The following is an 18,084-nucleotide window of genomic DNA, read 5'->3' as shown; positions in this document are numbered from 1 at the left end:
CATATGTCGGCATAAGACCCCAATTCAGTAGTGTACACAATTTTGGAAATAAGAGCTAAAATGTGCTGTCCACGCATGTGGCCACTAAGACCTTTAGAGGTTTTAATACATTAAAAAAAAAAATACAAAAGAACACACATTTTTATGCATATGTTAATTAATTCAGTTATAAACATTCATTCACTTTCTTCTTTCCTTCATGGATCTAAACTTTACCGCTGCCGGTATGTTTTTATATGTTTTTATTGTAATATTTTCAGAATGTGTTTGTTCTATTTTTGGCCAAAGTAAGACAAAGAAAACAATCTGAAGTTGTCTTTATTTTCTAGTTTTAATGCCATGATTTTAACAGTCCGGCCCGCGTGTGCACAGATTTTCCTCCATGCGACCCCTGAGCTAAAATGAGTTTGACACCCCTGCATTAGCTGCATTTTTAGCCACCTTGTACTGGTCCTGTTCTACGACTTAGAATGCATATAAAACATTTTTTAGATTGTCTTACGCGGGGATTGTGAATGAAAATACATAATAAGTTCAGTTCCCTTTCAAATGGTAAAATCGTCATTAAAATTGTATTGAATGTGCAGGCCTAATTCTACATAAACATGTGTTTTGTGTTCATATTTGTGGGTGTCTGGAATGGTTTAATTGGATTTACATGATTTCTTATGGCAAAAGTGTCTTCAGTTATAATGCAATTGGCTTTTAATGAAAACTGAAGTATCACTGTGTAGTAACTCAGATGGAATAATTGAGCACGTTGTAACAGCAGTGGGGGAAGAAACAGAAACTGCAAAGTGTTCATACCTGACACAGAGCATGTAGTGGTTGAGGAGCACTTTGGGCTTAAGTCTGATCTTGATCAGGTTGGAGATCACCTCCATGTCGTCCGCGCCGTGTGTGTTGCAGTTCATGCACAGCGACATGAGGAGGTCCTGAGCTGGTCGGGTCAACTGCGCGCCAGAAAAAAAACTGCACATCAAGAGCATTGCGATCCGCAATGAGGCGGCGGGGAACGTCAGAGTACCTTTGGGTTCTGGAGCCACATCTCCAGCCGCTGCACGGCCATTAGTCGGGCCTCGTTGTATCCGCACGCTGCCGTCAGCAGGCGCAACAGGTTGCGGGACACGTTGTCCATGGGCTGCCGGCGGTTCAGCTGATCTCTGAGGACGTCCAGCACGTAGTCCTCCACGCTCTCCGCTAGTTCCTCATACCTGCGTTGCGTCGGATAACGACTCTTTAAAATGACTTGTCGTAAACGTGTATATATTTGTATTGTTGGCGTTATACCTTGGCATAACCTGCCCTTCATCCTCAGGGCTGAGTTTCTCTTCAGCTATCAGTAACTCAGCTTGGCTGTCGTCCTCATCAGGAGTTGATGGATGAGGGCTGCTCCCTACAAAAAGATCATGGTATTTACAGCATGTAAAAAAAAAAATGCAGATTTTCGTGAAAAAGTATGTGATCGCCATTGCCGATTAATGCATTGTATTGTCGATCCCAAACTGGCTGAACCTATATTTATTTTTAGTGCCCTGGCTGACAAGCGTGTCTCATACACAGCGGAAAGCCGCCCCGCCAAACAAATTAGAATCACCTCAATTACGGAAAATAAACTTATACTGCCATCTGGTGGTGTCAGAAGAGTATAACATACAATGGAATTTGGGAAAAAAAGTGTAAAAATAAGAATTAGCATGTCACTAAACATGAAGTACACGTTTGTGTACTTTAAGTACATCATATAAAAAGATGATTCTTAGTTTGTATTCTAATTAAGGTCCAATAAGCCCAAATAGCAAAGAGAAATTAAAAAAAGCATGTAAACAAACAGCGTGGGCCTTAAGAGGTTAAGTACCAATATCAATTATCATTATCATGCATCTTTATCACTGGAGGTTGAAGCTGAACATATTACACACAGAGGAAGAGAATAAAGAAGTAGTTTAAATATCGTGTTGATATTGTTAATTAGAGATCGACCGGGGCGATTATCGGCGCCAATATTTGACATTTTGACACACAGTACAGTCCAAAAGTTTGGACACACCTTCTCCTCATTAAACGGGTTTTCTTTATTTTCATGACTATTTACATTGTCGATTGTCACTGAAGGCATCAAAACTATGAATGAACACATGTGGAGTTATGTACTTGACAAAAAAAGGTGAAATAACTGAAAACATGTTTTACATGCTAGTTTCTTCAAAACAGCCAGCCTTTGCTCTGATTACTGCTTTGCACACTCTTGGCATTCTCTCGATGAGCTTGAAGTGAAAAGCATTTCAGGTGACTACCTCTTGAAGCTCATCGAGAGAATGCCAAGAGTGTGGGAAAAAGTAATCAGAGCAAAGGGTGGCTATTTTGAAGAAACTAGAATATAAAACATGTTTTCAGTTATTTCACCTTTTTTGTTAAGTACCGTATTTTCCGCACTATAAGGCGCACCTAAAAACCTCCAATTTTCTCAAAAGCTGACAGTGCTCCTTATAATCCGGTGCGCCTTATATATGGACCAATATTGAGCCACAATGGGTCTCGCAACTACGGGATGCATAACATAACCCCAGCCTCTACTGTAGCGTCTATTCTATGCGCCTTACAATGCGGTGCGCCTTATAATGCGGTGCGCCTTATATATGAACAAAGTTTTAAAATAGGCCATTCATTGAAGGTGCGCCTTATAATCCGGTGCGCCTTATAGTGCGGAAAATACGGTACATGACTCCACATGTGTTCATTCATAGTTTTGATGCCTTCAGTGACAATCTACAATAGTCATGAAAATAAAAGAAACATATTGAATAAGAAGTTGTGTCCAAACTTTTGGCCTGTACTGTATACTATTCATGTTGAAATACCTTTTAATGCAAATGATCGGCACCAAATATCGATCATCGGCCTCCTTGACTATTAATCAGTATCGGCCCTGACAAAACTATATCAGTTGATCCCTATTGTTAATCTGTCAATAGCACTTACCATAAATAAAACAAACAATTTACAGTTAAAGGCCTACTGAAATGAATTTTTTTAATTCAAACGGGAATAGCAGATCCATTCTATGTGTCATACTTGATCATTTCGCGATATTGCCATATTTTTGCTGAAAGGATTTAGTAGAGAAAATCGACGATAAAGTTCGCAACTTTTGCTCGCTGATAAAAAAAAGCCTTGCCTGTACTGGAAGTAGCGTGACGTCACAGGAGCTAGTATTCCTCACAATTCCCCGTTGTTTACAATGGAGCGAGAGATTCGGAGCGACAAAGCGACGATTACCCCGTTAATTTGAGCGAGGATGAAAGATTCGTAGATGAGGAACGTTACAGTGAAGGACTAAAGAGGCAGTGATGGACGTATCTTTTTTCGCTCTGACCGTAACTTAGGTACAAGCTGGCTCATTGAATTCCACACTATCTCCTTTTTCTATTGTGGATCACGGATTTGTATTTTAAACCACCTCGGATACTATATCCTCTTGGAATGGACATTTAAAGTGACTTTTATCTCCAAGACAATACATCGGTGACACACTTAGCTACTTAGCTAACGTGATAGCATCGTTCTCAAATGAAGATAGAAACAAAATAAATAAACCCCTGACTGGAAGGATAGACAGAAGATCAACAATACTATTAAACCATGTACATGTAACTACACGGTTAAAAATTCTCAGCCTGGTAAGGCTTAACAATGCTGTTGCTAACGACGCTAAGGCTAATTTAGCAACTTAGCAACCGGACCTCACAGAACTATGATAAAAACATTAGCGCTCCACCTACGCCAGCCAGCCCTCATCTTCCCATCAACAGCTGTGCTCACCTGCGTTCCAGCGATCGACGGCGCAACGAAGAACTTCATCCGTGGGTTTGGCGGCAAGCATCGGCTAGGCGTAGTAAGTAGTCATTGTTGTGTTGCTGTAAGTATTGTACTTAGCCGCTAATACACCAATCGATCCCACCTACAACGTTCTTCTTTGCAGCCTCCATTGTTCATTAAACAAATTGCAAAAGATTCACCAACACAGATGTCCAGAATACTGTGGAATTTTGTCGAAGAAAACAAGAGGTTTTTGTATCGGGTTCGATGGGGTCCAACCACTTCCGTGGATTTTGTGACGTCACGCGCATAAATCATATCCAAAGGAGTTTTTCAACCGGAAGTGTGGCGGGAATTTTAAAATTGCACTTTGTAAGTTAACCCGGCCGTATTGGCATGTGTTGTAATGTTAAGATTTCATCATTGATATATAAACTATCAGACTGCGTGGTCGGTAGTAGTGGGTTTCAGTAGGCCATGTGTTTGGTATTGGTATCGGCCGATCTCGCTCAAGGCTGATCGGAATCGGCAGCATGAAACACTGGTCGGAACATCCCTAACAAATCACTCAGCATGTTAAGTCAGTACCTGCACTAAACTCCCCACCGGCTCGTCCCGTTTCGGCCTGCAGCAGCATGCTTTTAGGGGGCATCTTGGTGCCGAAAGCCGTCTGGATGTTGTCTACGAAGTTCTTGCATTGAGAGCTGTCCACCCAGATTCTTTCCCCCAGGGAGTCCTCGATATATACCTGGAAAATATCAAAACCTCTGCATAAGAAGTGAAGTGAAGTGAATTATATTTATATAGCGCTTTTTCTCTAGTGACTCAAAGCGCTTTACATAGTGAAACCCAATATCTAAGTGACATTTAAACCAGTGTGGGTGGCACTGGGAGCAAGTGGGTAAAGTGGTCTTGCCCAAGGACACAACGGCAGTGACTAGGATGGCGGAAGCTGGGATCGAACCTGGAACCCTCAAGTTGCCGGCACGGCCGCTCTACCAACGGAGCTATACCGCCCAACACCGAGTATGATCCTGTAACTACTTGGTGTCGTATCGACACCAACATTTGTAGTATCACCCAAAACCAATCCAAAGTCTCCAAACAAGAGAAGAATAAGTGACCACCACATTTCAACAGAAGTGTAGATAGAACATGTGTCAGAATAATTGTATATACCGCATTTTTCGGACTATAAGTCCCTCCGGAGTATAAGTTGCACCGACCGAAAATGCATAATAAAGAAGGAAAAAAATATATATAAGTCACATTTTTGGGGGAAATTTATTTGATAAAACCCAACATCAAGAATAGACATTTGAAAGGCAATTTAAAATAAATAAAGAATAGTGAACAACAGGCTGAATAAGTGTACGTTATATGAGGCATAAATAACCAACTGAGAATGTGCCTGGTATGTTAACGTAACATATTATGGTAAGAGTCATTCAAATAACTGTAACATATAGAACATGCTATATGTTTATCAAACAATCTGTCACTCCTAATCAATAAATCCCATGAAATCTTATACGTCTAGTCTCTTACGTGAATGAGCTAAATAATATTATTTTATATTTTACGCTAATGTGTTAATAATTTCACACATACGTCGCTTCTGAGTATAAGTCGCACCCCCGGCCAAACTATGAAAAAAACTGTGACTTATAGTCCGGAAAATAGGGTAAGTAATCACACAACTTGTTTTCCCATGAGTTCAGGTTGCCCTGCGAGAAGACAAAAGCTGTCTTTGATCTTATCAAGCGCTTGTAAACCTCCACTGTGTGCGATGGGAAGCGACGTGGAGGTGTCGGTTTCTTATCTATTGGACAGCCACAGGCAAGAAAACGGCACATGAGATCAGAAGAGGTGGTCTCACCTTGACAAAAATCTCAGGCCAGTTCTCGTCCTCTTCGTAGGCGGCCATCAGTAGATTGCAGGCCAGCACGGACACCAGGCTGTTTCCTTTCGCTTTAAAGTTGATGGAAGCGTCTCGTCGCAGCAGGCTGCACAAGGCCTTATGACAAGAACACGTTTCAAAGCAAAAGCACAATCTTACATTTTTGTACGATACCAGGCAAAGTTTCGTCAAAGGAATCCCGTTACCTCTATGATTCCTTCCGTGGCAAAGACGTTGGGTTTAATTTTGGCGAGGAACATGAGGCTGAGGTACAGCGTGACGTCCGGCTTGGCTCGGTTCATCTTGAGTTGCTTCACCGCTCCGCACAGCAGACCCTCGATGCGCTCGTCGTTTCCCTCAGACTCTGCCGCCTCGATCTCGTCCAGCAGCAGCGCCGGTGACACTAACAAACACCATTTTTTAAGCATTTAGAATACCGTGCAGTGTTTCCCATAAACTGCCAAGATACCTGTGGCGGTGGGGGCGTGGCTATGGGCGTGGTCACCATGACATAATCAAGTAATTTGCATAATTTACTACAATGATATGATTTTCTCTAAAAAGGCTCAAAAAATGTATACTTACTAATTAATAATAACAGTTTTGTTTTAAACGTCCATCCATCCATTTTACAATATAATTACAACACTTTATGTACATATTTATATACAGATTTGAACAATAAGTTATTCAGTGAAATATATTTATTAATTGTGGTTCTTACAAAAAATATATCTTATAAAATATAAAAGCTAAAATGTCTCTTAAAGCTCTGCCCCTTTAATTAGTGCATACTAAATAATTTAACTTTAGCCTACTACTACAACCATATTATTTACCAGCAACATAAAGTGAAACAGAGGCAGAGGTGTCCTGCCACAGTCAGTAACAAATAAACAGAAAACAGTAGTGGTCAAATATCAACTATATGATTTGCCTGAGAAGCTGGACAGGACAAAAAAAAATAAAAATAAAAATGTATTTTTATTTTTTATTTGTGGCGGACGTAATTCTTTCGTGGCGGGCCGCCACAAATAAATGAATGTGTGGGAAACACTGCCGTATTTTTCAGACTATAAGTCACAGTTTTTTTCACAGTTTGGCCGGGGGTGCGACTTATACTCAGGAGCGACTTATGTGTGAAATTAACAATACATTACCGTAAAATATCAAATAATATTATTTAGCTCATTCACGTAAGAGACTAGACGTATAAGATTTCATGGGCTTTAGCGATTAGGAGTGACAGATTGTTTGGTAAACGTATAGCATGTTCTATATGTTATAGTTATTTGAATGACTCTTACCATAATATGTTACGTTATCATACCAGGCACGTTCTCAGTTGGTTATTTATGCCTCATATAACGTACACTTATTCAGCCTGTTGTTCACTATTCTTTATTTATTTTAAATTGCCTTTCAAATGTCTATTCTTGGTGTTGGCTTTTATCAAATACATTTCCCCCAAAAATGCGACTTATACTCCAGTGCGACTTATATATGTTTTTTTCCTTCTTTATTATGCATTTCCGGCCGGTGCGACTTATACTCCGGAGCGACTTATACTCCGAAAAATACGGTAAATGGAAATTAGGGTTGTCCAAAGTCACACAAAAACTACATTGATAACTGCATTTTCCAGTAGGGTTGGATAATAATTGAATTGTATTCAAGATTCCGATATCGGCTTCTCACGATCATAAAAATATTACGATCGGAAAAAAACGATTAATGGGCTACGCAACATGCATGCAAATTGTAATTGCTTGTAAAGGTGAAACGGATGAGTGAGCGTTTTAGTAAAAAAAAAAGAGCATGCCGACTAGAACAGTGTTGGCGCTAGGAATTTTCAAAATGGGGTCCCAGGGACCCCATCAAGTCATAAAAATGGGGTCCCACAATAAATTTTTGGGGTACCAATTTTTTGTAACCGTTTTGAAAACAAATGATAAATGTATTCATTATCCTGTTATATTTCACATTATCTATTGTTTTGGAAAAAGGTTAGCATAAACGGTAAAGGGTGTTCTAGTAAAATATGCAGAGATGAGATGTATCAGTGTCAAAATATTACTTGAAATCAATTTTTGGCAGCAGCAAATTGGTCGTTTGGGTAGATTTTAGCTTTGTAAAGGGTATTTTAACAAGTAAACAGAACAGTAGGTACCTGATTTTGATATATGTAATGCTCATAAGGGTATTCCAGTATACCGTATTTTTCGGAGTATAAGTCGCACCGGCCGAAAATGCATAATAAAGAAGGGAAAAAACATATATAAGTCGCACTGGAGTATAAGTCGCATTTTTTGGGGAAATGTATTTGATAAACCCCAACACTAAGAATAGACATTTGAAAGGCAATTTAAAATAAATAAAGAACAGTGAACAACAGGCTGAATAAGTGTACGTTATATGAGGCATAAATAGCCAACTGAGAACGTGCCTGGTATGTTAACGTAACATATTATGGTAAGAGTCATTCAAATAACTATAACATATAGAACATGCTATACGTTTACCAAACAATCTGTCACTCCTAATCGCTAAATCCCATGAAATCTTATACGTCTAGTCTCTTACGTGAATGAGATAAATAATATTATTTGATATTTTACGCTAATGTGTTAATAATTTCACACATAAGTCGCTCCTGAGTATAAGTCGCACCCCCGGCCAAACTATGAAAAAAACTGCGACTTATGGTCCGAAAAATACGGTATCTTCCAAACAAGAAAGAGGTTTTATCACATCAACATCGGACTATCAACATTAAGGAAAGTGTGTCTGGGTGTTACCTTCAATAGGTACCACCGACGGCTCCTTAATAGAGGGGGATATTGCCCTCTTGTCTGCGGCGACAACATCAGCAAGGCGTCCCAGGGCGCTTATTGGTGGGGTGGTGGAAAGCTTGGGCCGCTTGGCCAGGCTCGACAGGCCCGACGAGGACGGTAGCGCGGAGGAAGCCTCTCTCTTTCGGTCCGCCGGCAAAACTGCGGCGGCCGGCTTCAGCAGGACGGCGGGCGCTTTGGATTCGCCGCCTTGGTTCTTGGAGCCCAGAGCGATAAAATCTCCGGGTGGAGGATGACCTAAGGGAGGGAAAAAGTGTGATTACCATTACATAACAATTAAACTAACTAATAACACTGCTTTGAGTTGGCTGAAGTCATATTTGACAAACAGAATGTTGCTGCTTCTGAATCCTCTGTTGCTCCCGTGACATGTGGGGTCCCACAGGGCTCAGTTTTAGGACCACTGCTGTTTTCTATTTATTTACTTCCCCTGGGCTCAATCCTAAGAAAGCATGATATTTCTTTTCATTGTTATGCTGATGACACACAAATGCCGTTAAAGAGAAATCATGCCTCTTCAATGCAGCCACTACTTGCTTGTCTTGATGATATCACTATGAGCCCGTTGACGTTCTAGAAACATAAGCGGCAGCTCAGCTCGCTCGCAGTCCTTGAGGTGAAGGCTAATTAGCTTTTAGCGTAACGTTAGCTCACTGTGCGGTGTGTGCGTGCGTGTGTGTGCGTGTGTTATGGACAGCAAAGCCCTGTCTGTCTGAGAGAAAGACAAGCATTACTGACCTACAGTTAAAAACTAAGTTATTTCACTTTACCTTTTTCTGTGTTGAAGCAGCAAAAAGGACAGTATGTTAAATGAAGAGTTTCTGTCTCTGATAGGTGATATAATAATGTAAGTGCATCATAAAGCCTACATGAACTCCATGGTGTTCAGGGATGAATAGTCTCTCCTATTGCTATTGTACTATTTTTTCAGCTATAGTTACATTAATCATTAGTAATGTAGCAGCCTAGTTTTGAATGGCAGGGTCCCTGCTATCACATGTTGATAAAAATAGAACATTTACATAATAAAAACCAACTTTCCCCTGGAGAGACTAGGGGTGTAACGGTACGTGTTTTGTATTGAACCGTTTCAGTACGGGGGTTCCGGTTCGGTACGGGGGTGTACCGAACGAGTTTCTAAGCTAAAGTCTTAACAAGCTGCTTTGTTTCTTCTGCCTCTGTCTCAGCACCCAGCGTTTTCCCACCCACACAACCATCTGATTGGTACACACAAAGCGGTAACAACCAATCAGCAGTGCGTATTCAGAGCGGTAACAGCCAATCAGCAGTGCGTATTCAGAGCGCATGTAGTCAGCGCTTCAGCGTCGATTAGATAGGTGTTTAGCAGGTGAGCATCAGGCAGCGTACTCTCCCCAAATTAAAATAAACACCTTCCAGTCAACTACTAGTAAAATCACTATATAGAACAGGGGTCACCAACCTTTTTGAAACCAAGAGCTACTTCTTGGGTACTGATTAATGCGAAGGGCTACCAGTTTGATACACACTTAAATAAATTGCCAGAAATAGCCAATTTGCTCAATTTACCTTTAACTCTATGTTATTATTAATAATTAATGATATTTATCTTTGTGGAAACACTGATCATCTTAATGATTTCTCACAATAAATATATATAGAAACAGATAAATATCAATATGCAACACTTTATTTTTATATTTTCTCTAAGTGCACATTTTTCAAATTGAACATTTTCAAATGATCACTTCTAAGACAGTCTTGTGAAATCACAATATACCATTTTAACTAGCTAGCCACTAACATTTTTGAACAAATCATGAATTACTTTGCACCATGTTTGTACAAATAATAACTCATGTAAAATACAAAAGTCAACTCTCAAATTTTTAAATAAATGATGTCACACTTTGAACTGGACACCAAATCTGTTATCGGTTTCTTTGTCAGTAAGTGAAGACTAAGTTTTTAAAATATTTTCTTGGATTTTCAAATTCTATTTGAGTTTTGTCTCTCTTAGAATTAAAAATGTCAAGCAAAGCGAGACCAGCTTGCTAGTAAATAAATACAATTTAAAAAATAGAGGCAACTCACTGGTAAGTGCTGCTATTTGAGCTATTTTTAGAACAGGCCAGCGGGCTACTCATCTGGTCCTTACGGGCTACCTGGTGCCCGCGGGCACCGCGTTGGTGACCCCTGTTCTAGAAACTTAAACTGCAGCTCAGCTCGCTCGCAGTCCTGGCTAATTCGCTTTTAACGGTGTGTGTGTGCTTGTGTGTAGTCTCTACTATTGCTATTGTACTATTTTTTCAGCTATAGTTACATTAATCATTAGTTATGGAGCAGCCTAGTTTTGAATGGCAGGGTCCCTGCTATCACATGTTGATAAAAATATAATAATAATAACAATCAACGACAGGCTTCCCAAATGCTGCAATAAATTAAGCATGATGAGTTGACTTGAAACTGTTTAATGTTGCACTTTTTATATGTAGAAGAAAAGTTTTGTCATTGTATTTAATCTGAGCAACAACTTGAGGCAGTTTAATGTTGATTAACGTGGGCAGAATTATTATAGTGTTCCCAATGTTAAAAGGATAAAGCCGTTGTTTACAAATTTGGTAAATAAATAACCAAAAAATGTATATTTTGTTGTTTTCTTACTGTACCGAAAATGAACCGAACCATGACCTCTAAACCGAGGGACGTACCGAACCGAAATTTTTGTGTACCGTTACACCCCTAGGAGAGACACCACCTAAACTAACTAATTTTCTGTGGGAAACACTGGAATGACAATAAAAGGAAGTCTAAGTCTTTTAAAGGGCTTTATAAATAATAATATGAAGGTCCTGGGTTCGATCCCTGCGCCCGGGATCTTTCTGTGTGGAGTTTGCATGTTCTCCCCGTGAATGCCCTCCTGGTACTCCGGCTTCCTCCAACCTCCAAAAGACATGCACCTGGGGATAGGTTGATTGGCAACACTAAAATTGAATGTTGTTTGTCTATCTGTGTTGGCTCTGTGATGAGGTGGCGACTGGTCCAGGGTGTACCCCACCTTCCGCCCGAATACAGCTGAGATAGACACCGGTGACCCCCCCCCCCCCCGCAACCCCGAAAGGGACAAGCGGTAGCAAATGGATGTATGGGATGGTAAAGCCTTGCAATCAAGTCTTACCGGATGATTTTGCAGCGCTGGGGCGGCGCAGTGCTGTCGGTTTTGGACGATTCATCTTCAACAAGTGTCCCACATGAACAAAGCAGCTGGTGGATGAAGTTAGGATGCTGCAAGAGGGACAAAACACACACTTTTAAAGAAAAGTCACCAGGTTACATGCTGGATAGCGTTTTTAGCGCGATAGCAGGGTCTAGAATGTTGTCCTGTAAAAAAAACAAAAAAAAACGTACATAACATTAAAGTCCCTGACAGGTTATAATATTATATTAGGGACAAATGGGAGCCATTACCTCCCTGCTTGGCACTCAGCATCAAGGGTTGGAATTGGGAGTTAAATCACCAGAAATTATTCCCGGGCGCGGCCACCGCTGCTGCCCACTGCTCCCCTCACCTCCCAGGGGGTGATCAAGGGGATGGGTCAAATGCAGAGGACAAATTTCACCACACCTAGTGGGTGTGTGACAATCATTGGTACTTTAACTTTACTTAACTATATCATTTGACAGGTTGTGGATTGTTATTGGTTGGAAAAGATGCTAAGCTAATGACAACAAGCACGGCTAACTCAATGACTTCCGGGCTAACCAAACACGGTCGCTCGCTTGCAGCAGACTTAGTCTGGAAGACGGTTTGAATGATTTAAAAACACTCACGAATATGGTGGTGATTATTCCTCGCCGTATGGATAAAATGTCTGGAATAGAGACAAAGCTGAAGATGAAGCGGATCGTTGTTGCTGCGGCGAGTTCTTCTTCGCTATACTAAACAGCGACGACACCCAGCATGGCAATAGCGTGCTGCCACCTGGCGTCCGTAAATGTAACTGACGGTCACATGTCACAACAAGACATCTATTAAAACTGTGTTTTTACTTTTTCCTTTTTTTTAATAAACAAAAATATATGTTGTCAATTAAATCTCCAAGGTTTCTCATTGTCATCCCATTAGGTTGAGTTTTTTCTTGCCCTGACGTGGGATCTCTATGTAAAAAAGGGAGATTAAAAAAGTTTATACTTCGTCCGATTATCCTTTTGAGATAGGTTTAATTTTATTTAATTTTATTAATTCTATTTTAGTTTATTTTTTGTGAACTAATAATTTTGTAATTGAGCACAATGTATGTATATTATGCAATACATGTATGATGTGAAGCTGACTGACATACTGAATAAACAACAACAACTGATAAGCTCGACAACCCATTGTGTCCAATATTTTCCACAAAGATAAAATAAGTCATATTTGAGGTTCATTTAATAGTTTAAACACATTTAAATAATGGATCCCATATTCCAATACATGACTCTTTTTAAAAAATATATATATTAACTCCTTATTTATAAATTTCAACATTTACAAACCGCTGAGAAATAATAATCAAAGTAAGTACAAAAACAGTACAAAACAGTGCCAGGGGGTTGTAAATTCAAAGTAACTAAAATAGAATGCAATATATATATATATATATATATATATATATATATATATATATATATATATATATATATATATATATATATATTAGGGCTGCAACTAACGATTAATTTGATAATCGATTAATCTGTCGATTATTACTTCGATTAATTGATTAATAATCGGATAAAAGAGACAAACTACATTTCTATCCTTTCCAGTATTTTATTGGAAAAAAACAGCATACTGGCACCATACTTATTTTGATTATTGTTTCTCAGCTATTTGTACATGTTGCAGTTTATAAATAAAGTTTTATTAAAAAAATAAAAATATATATATATTTTTAAAAAATATAAAAAAATATTTAAAAAATTGCCTCTGCGCATGCGCATAGCATAGCTCCAACGAATCGATGACTAAATTAATCACCAACTATTTTTATAATCGATTTTAATCGATTAGTTGTTGCAGCCGTAATATATATATATATATATATATATATATATATATATATATATATATATATATATATATATATATATATATATATATATATAGGTATATATATATATATATATATATATATATATATATATATATATATATATATATACATATATATATATATATATATATATATATATATATATATATATATACAATATATATATATATATATATATATATATATATATATATATATATATATATACAATATATATATATATATATATATACATATATATATATATATATATATATATATATATATATATATATATATATATATATACAATATATATATATATATATATATATATATATATATATATATATATACAATATATATATATATATATATATATATATATATATATATATATATATATATATATATATATATATATATATAAAACAAATAATGAAAAGCCATAGGCTCACTCAATTTCAGTAAATAACTTAAATTTAGAACACAGCATCATTGTTTTCACAGCTTTTTGGTTGTTAAAGGTAGAAAGTGTTTTAATGTAGAGTTCTAAATCTTTTTTTAAAGGCACAAAAAACAGGTCGGGTATTGAGAAACTTACATTTATGAATGTGTACAGCTCTGGTAACGGGTACATTCGCACCCACCTGCACAAATGTACTTCAAAATGTAACAATCAAAATAAATATTACTTTTTTTTGTTTGTTTACTAGGGCATGCATATATACCATTTGACAATTTAAAATCAACGATAATAAAAAGGAGATGCTTGGAAATAGCATAAAAATGCCCCAAAACTTGGAAAAACGCGACTAATAGCGTTACTTTTTGGTGTAACCATCATGAGCGTTCTGTTTCTTTTATATTTTGATAAATCATCATATTTATGTATTATTAAATTTAAATAGGTATTGATCAATCTTTAAGCTGTGTGTATTTGATTTCAGTTTGCTTTTGACATCCTATTTAGAATTGTAGTTGAAACTTTTACAACCTTGTGTTGCGCTCATGATGGCGTAACCAAACTAGATTTCATTTAATGATCTTATTTTGAATATTGATTCCCTTTTTTACATTTAGTATATTTAAATATTCATTTATAAAACATTGAATACATTTCAAATATCAATAAAATGCAATTGCCTTCATCTTATAGCAGGGGTGTCCAAACTTTTTCCACTGAGGGCCGCGAAAAATTTAAGCATGCGGGGGCCCTTTTGATATTTTTCATTTTCAAACCATAACAAAATATATGGATTTTTTTTTTTTTAACCTTTAGGGCTCCCGGGGACCATAAAGGGTCTCAGTCAATAAAACGTTAAAAATAAGTAAAGTTATTATTATTTTTATTTATTTAACGCTTACAGTAAATCTCTATATCAACTTCAGGTTGATAAAAAGTTTAAAAAAAATTGAAAAAAATGTATTCCTTTTCTATCAAAGACAACTTTGTTTTTTATAGCAAAGCTGGAAATATGCAGTATTTAGTAATTAGAGCTCTAAAAGATCAATAATGCAGGACACCATTGATTTTAATTCTTTAATATTTTTGAGAAATCAGTGAAAATATTAATAAAATCCCACTAAATATGTTTGGATCCAAAAGGTCCCCCACTCATAAAGTGACATTTTTATTTGTTTTTTTTTACTTTCAACACTTAAGTTACAAGATCAACTTCAGATATATCTGTCGATTTTACGTTTGAACTATTATATTGTTTGTTTTTATGCTCTTTTGTCCAATAAATCTTTGATGTTTTTGATATGGCAACCACACAATATATGCAATATTTTTTTCCACATAAAACCTTTTAAAGTGACATTTTTGAAGTAATTGGAGCCTTGAATAGGTCAATAATTCATTATAACATAGATTTTTTTCTCTTTTTTTTTTCTTTTTGAGCAATGGCAAAAAAAAGAAAAATAAAGAAAGATAATAATAATAAAACGCTAGAAATTCAATAGGGTCCTCTGTCCTAAAGGGACATTGGTCTCTAACAAAAGAAAAAAACAAAACAGCCTGCATGGCAGCTTTGTGTCAACATCAGGGGCGTCACTAGCTTTTAAGGACAGGGGGGGCTTAGCCCCCAGGAGATGCACAGGATGCGAGCGAACGTAGCGCACGAGCACAAAACTTCACAAACGGCTAACAAAGACTTAGAAATTAATCATTGTTATTAATATTATTTCAGTGGGTTTATTTTCAATCTGTGTTTAGTACAACAACAAACATGGGTTTGCACAGTGACATTTTGTTTACAGCATCAACAAGAAACAATGACTTGCAATATCTATCAAGATACACTGAAACACAATGAAAGTCATGGCATTAGCCTCTATGTTATTACTTCACAACATAGAGGGTAATGCCACCACTTTCGCTCACAATACAATAATTGTTTGTTCCCAAATATTTTGAAGTTGCACAGATTACATTTTGGGCACATATGTGACTAAAATGGTTGTAAATTCAAGCCTTGGAAATATTACTTAATTACTTGAATTAAAGTAATATCTGGATTGGGATGATTTGGCTTGTATATAATATGTATATATATATATATATATATATATATATATATATATATATATATATATATATATATATATATATATATATATATATATATATATATATATATATATATATATATATATATATATATATATATATATTATGGCAAGCCTTTAAGGAAATTAAATATATATGGAAGTCTGAATAGAAATGAGAAACGTTTATATATACTGTAAATAAGAACGACTTAGAGTCTGTCTGCTGATCTGAAAAAGAGCCAAAGCTGTCAAAGAGCTGAGGGACCATCTTCAAAGTGCAATGCTGAAACAAATAATGCAAACAATAAAATGTAACTTCCAGGGCTTGAGATTAACGTAGTCCCATCGTCCCGGGGACGGTAAAAAAAAATGCACGGGACGAAATGAAATGCTCCCCAGGACGATGGCTTTTAACCATTGTTTTTATTTTTATTTTTATGTATTTATTCATTTTACATTTTATATAAAATGTCTTGGTTTTTCCAGCCTCTGAAAATCCCTATGAAATGTTTAACAAGCCATCCTATAATAATACAACAGCTATTAATGTAACATTACAATAAAACAAATATATTTAATGATGTTTTTTTTCATTATTTTAACAATAAGCTAATGTATATTACTTTATATAGATTCTACAAGAAACACAAAACTTAAAAACTAAATTATTTACAATTGCAGACACAAGGTTCTTGTTCTGCAGTGCTGTGTGCTAATGTGCTTCGTACACCTGCAGGACCGCAAGCAAGGTCGCAGAGAAAATGCGGACTGGATTTTGAGCGATGTGGGCATTTTCTATATGAACGAGTGGAATGGATTGGATACCGACGCACTAAAGGGGCTCCCTACCTTACGCTATGTAGTGAGGGGAAACTGAGAGAATAATGACAGGTTATATGATTATTTATTTAAACTGAAATTCGGGCCACTTTATAATGAATATGTCGGCATGTATTTGTAAAAAATTTTTTTTTTTAAATAGATTTTTTTTTTTTTTAACACCAAATTATTTAGGGGGGCTTAAGAACATTTTATGGGGGCTTGAGCCCCCCTAAAATAGGCCTAACAACGCCAATGGTCAACATTGCAACTTTTTCTCGTTAGATTTCACCTCATTCCACTTTTTTAAATGTTTTTTTGAATTTTAGCAATACTATCAATTTTGCAATTTTTGCAGAATGTGTGGCCCCCGGGCCGCACTTTGGACTCCCCTGTCTTATAGGGTAATGTTTAGTTACACCAAGTCATGAGCGTAACACTAAGCTTCATCACTTTGACTTGTAATATCTCTAATTCTGGTGGTGTTTTATGCTTTTTTTTCTTTCCTTTTTGGAACATGTACTATACATATAATACAATAAAGTCCCATATAAAATTATAGTGCTAGCAATACTTTAATTTTGCCTTTGAAAGTAACACTCCAATGTCCATTAGTGGAGCTGTACACAAATATAAAACTTAGCCAATAGTATAATGAGGTTGCAAAGGTAAAATTCCTTTTCAAATTTTGTTTCATACAGTGTAAATCCAAATAGCACATCTTTAAAAAAAAAAAGTACAAGTTTGTCATGAATATTGTCCAGGATGAAGCGACAGATGCCCTATATCAGTGGTCCCCAACCTTTTTGTAGCTGCGGACCGGTCAACGCTTGAAAATTTGTCCCACGGACCGGAGGGGGGGATTTAAAAAAAAAAAAAAAAAAAAAAAAAAAAAAGAAATACTATTATGTGTGCTTACGGACTGTATCCCTGCAGACTGTATTGATCTATATTGATATATAATGTATATAATGTGTTTTTTATGTTGATTTAATTTAAAAAAAATAAAAATAAAATACAAATAATAATTTCTTCCAGCCCGGTGGTTGGGGACCACTGCCCTATATGACTCATTATTATC

At 36.7% G+C, this 18,084-nt stretch overlaps 1 protein-coding gene across 2 annotated transcripts in view; it reads right to left on the bottom strand.

Moving 5' to 3' along the window:
* The window catches only part of ints1 (integrator complex subunit 1), a 68,574-nt gene extending 56,037 nt beyond the window's left edge, over positions 1-12,537 (bottom strand). For both annotated transcript variants that reach the window (XM_062049958.1, XM_062049959.1), the window contains exons 1-9: positions 12,382-12,537; positions 11,729-11,835; positions 8,518-8,808; positions 5,926-6,122; positions 5,699-5,836; positions 4,408-4,567; positions 1,291-1,396; positions 1,028-1,214; positions 808-953 (exon numbers count right to left, since the gene is read on the bottom strand). In XM_062049958.1, coding sequence (XP_061905942.1) covers positions 808-953; positions 1,028-1,214; positions 1,291-1,396; positions 4,408-4,567; positions 5,699-5,836; positions 5,926-6,122; positions 8,518-8,808; positions 11,729-11,783 — 1,280 coding nt within the window. In that variant the 5' untranslated portion in view covers positions 11,784-11,835; positions 12,382-12,537. The remainder of the gene's footprint in view (positions 1-807; positions 954-1,027; positions 1,215-1,290; positions 1,397-4,407; positions 4,568-5,698; positions 5,837-5,925; positions 6,123-8,517; positions 8,809-11,728; positions 11,836-12,381) is intronic.
* Between the last annotated feature and the right edge of the window lie 5,547 nt (positions 12,538-18,084).

The sequence above is a fragment of the Entelurus aequoreus genome, linkage group LG06 (genome assembly GCF_033978785.1).
Source record: "Entelurus aequoreus isolate RoL-2023_Sb linkage group LG06, RoL_Eaeq_v1.1, whole genome shotgun sequence".
NCBI classification, from domain to species: domain Eukaryota; kingdom Metazoa; phylum Chordata; class Actinopteri; order Syngnathiformes; family Syngnathidae; genus Entelurus; species Entelurus aequoreus.
The sequence above is the reverse complement of the archived record's forward strand: the minus strand, read 5'-3'. Positions and strand labels throughout refer to the sequence as shown.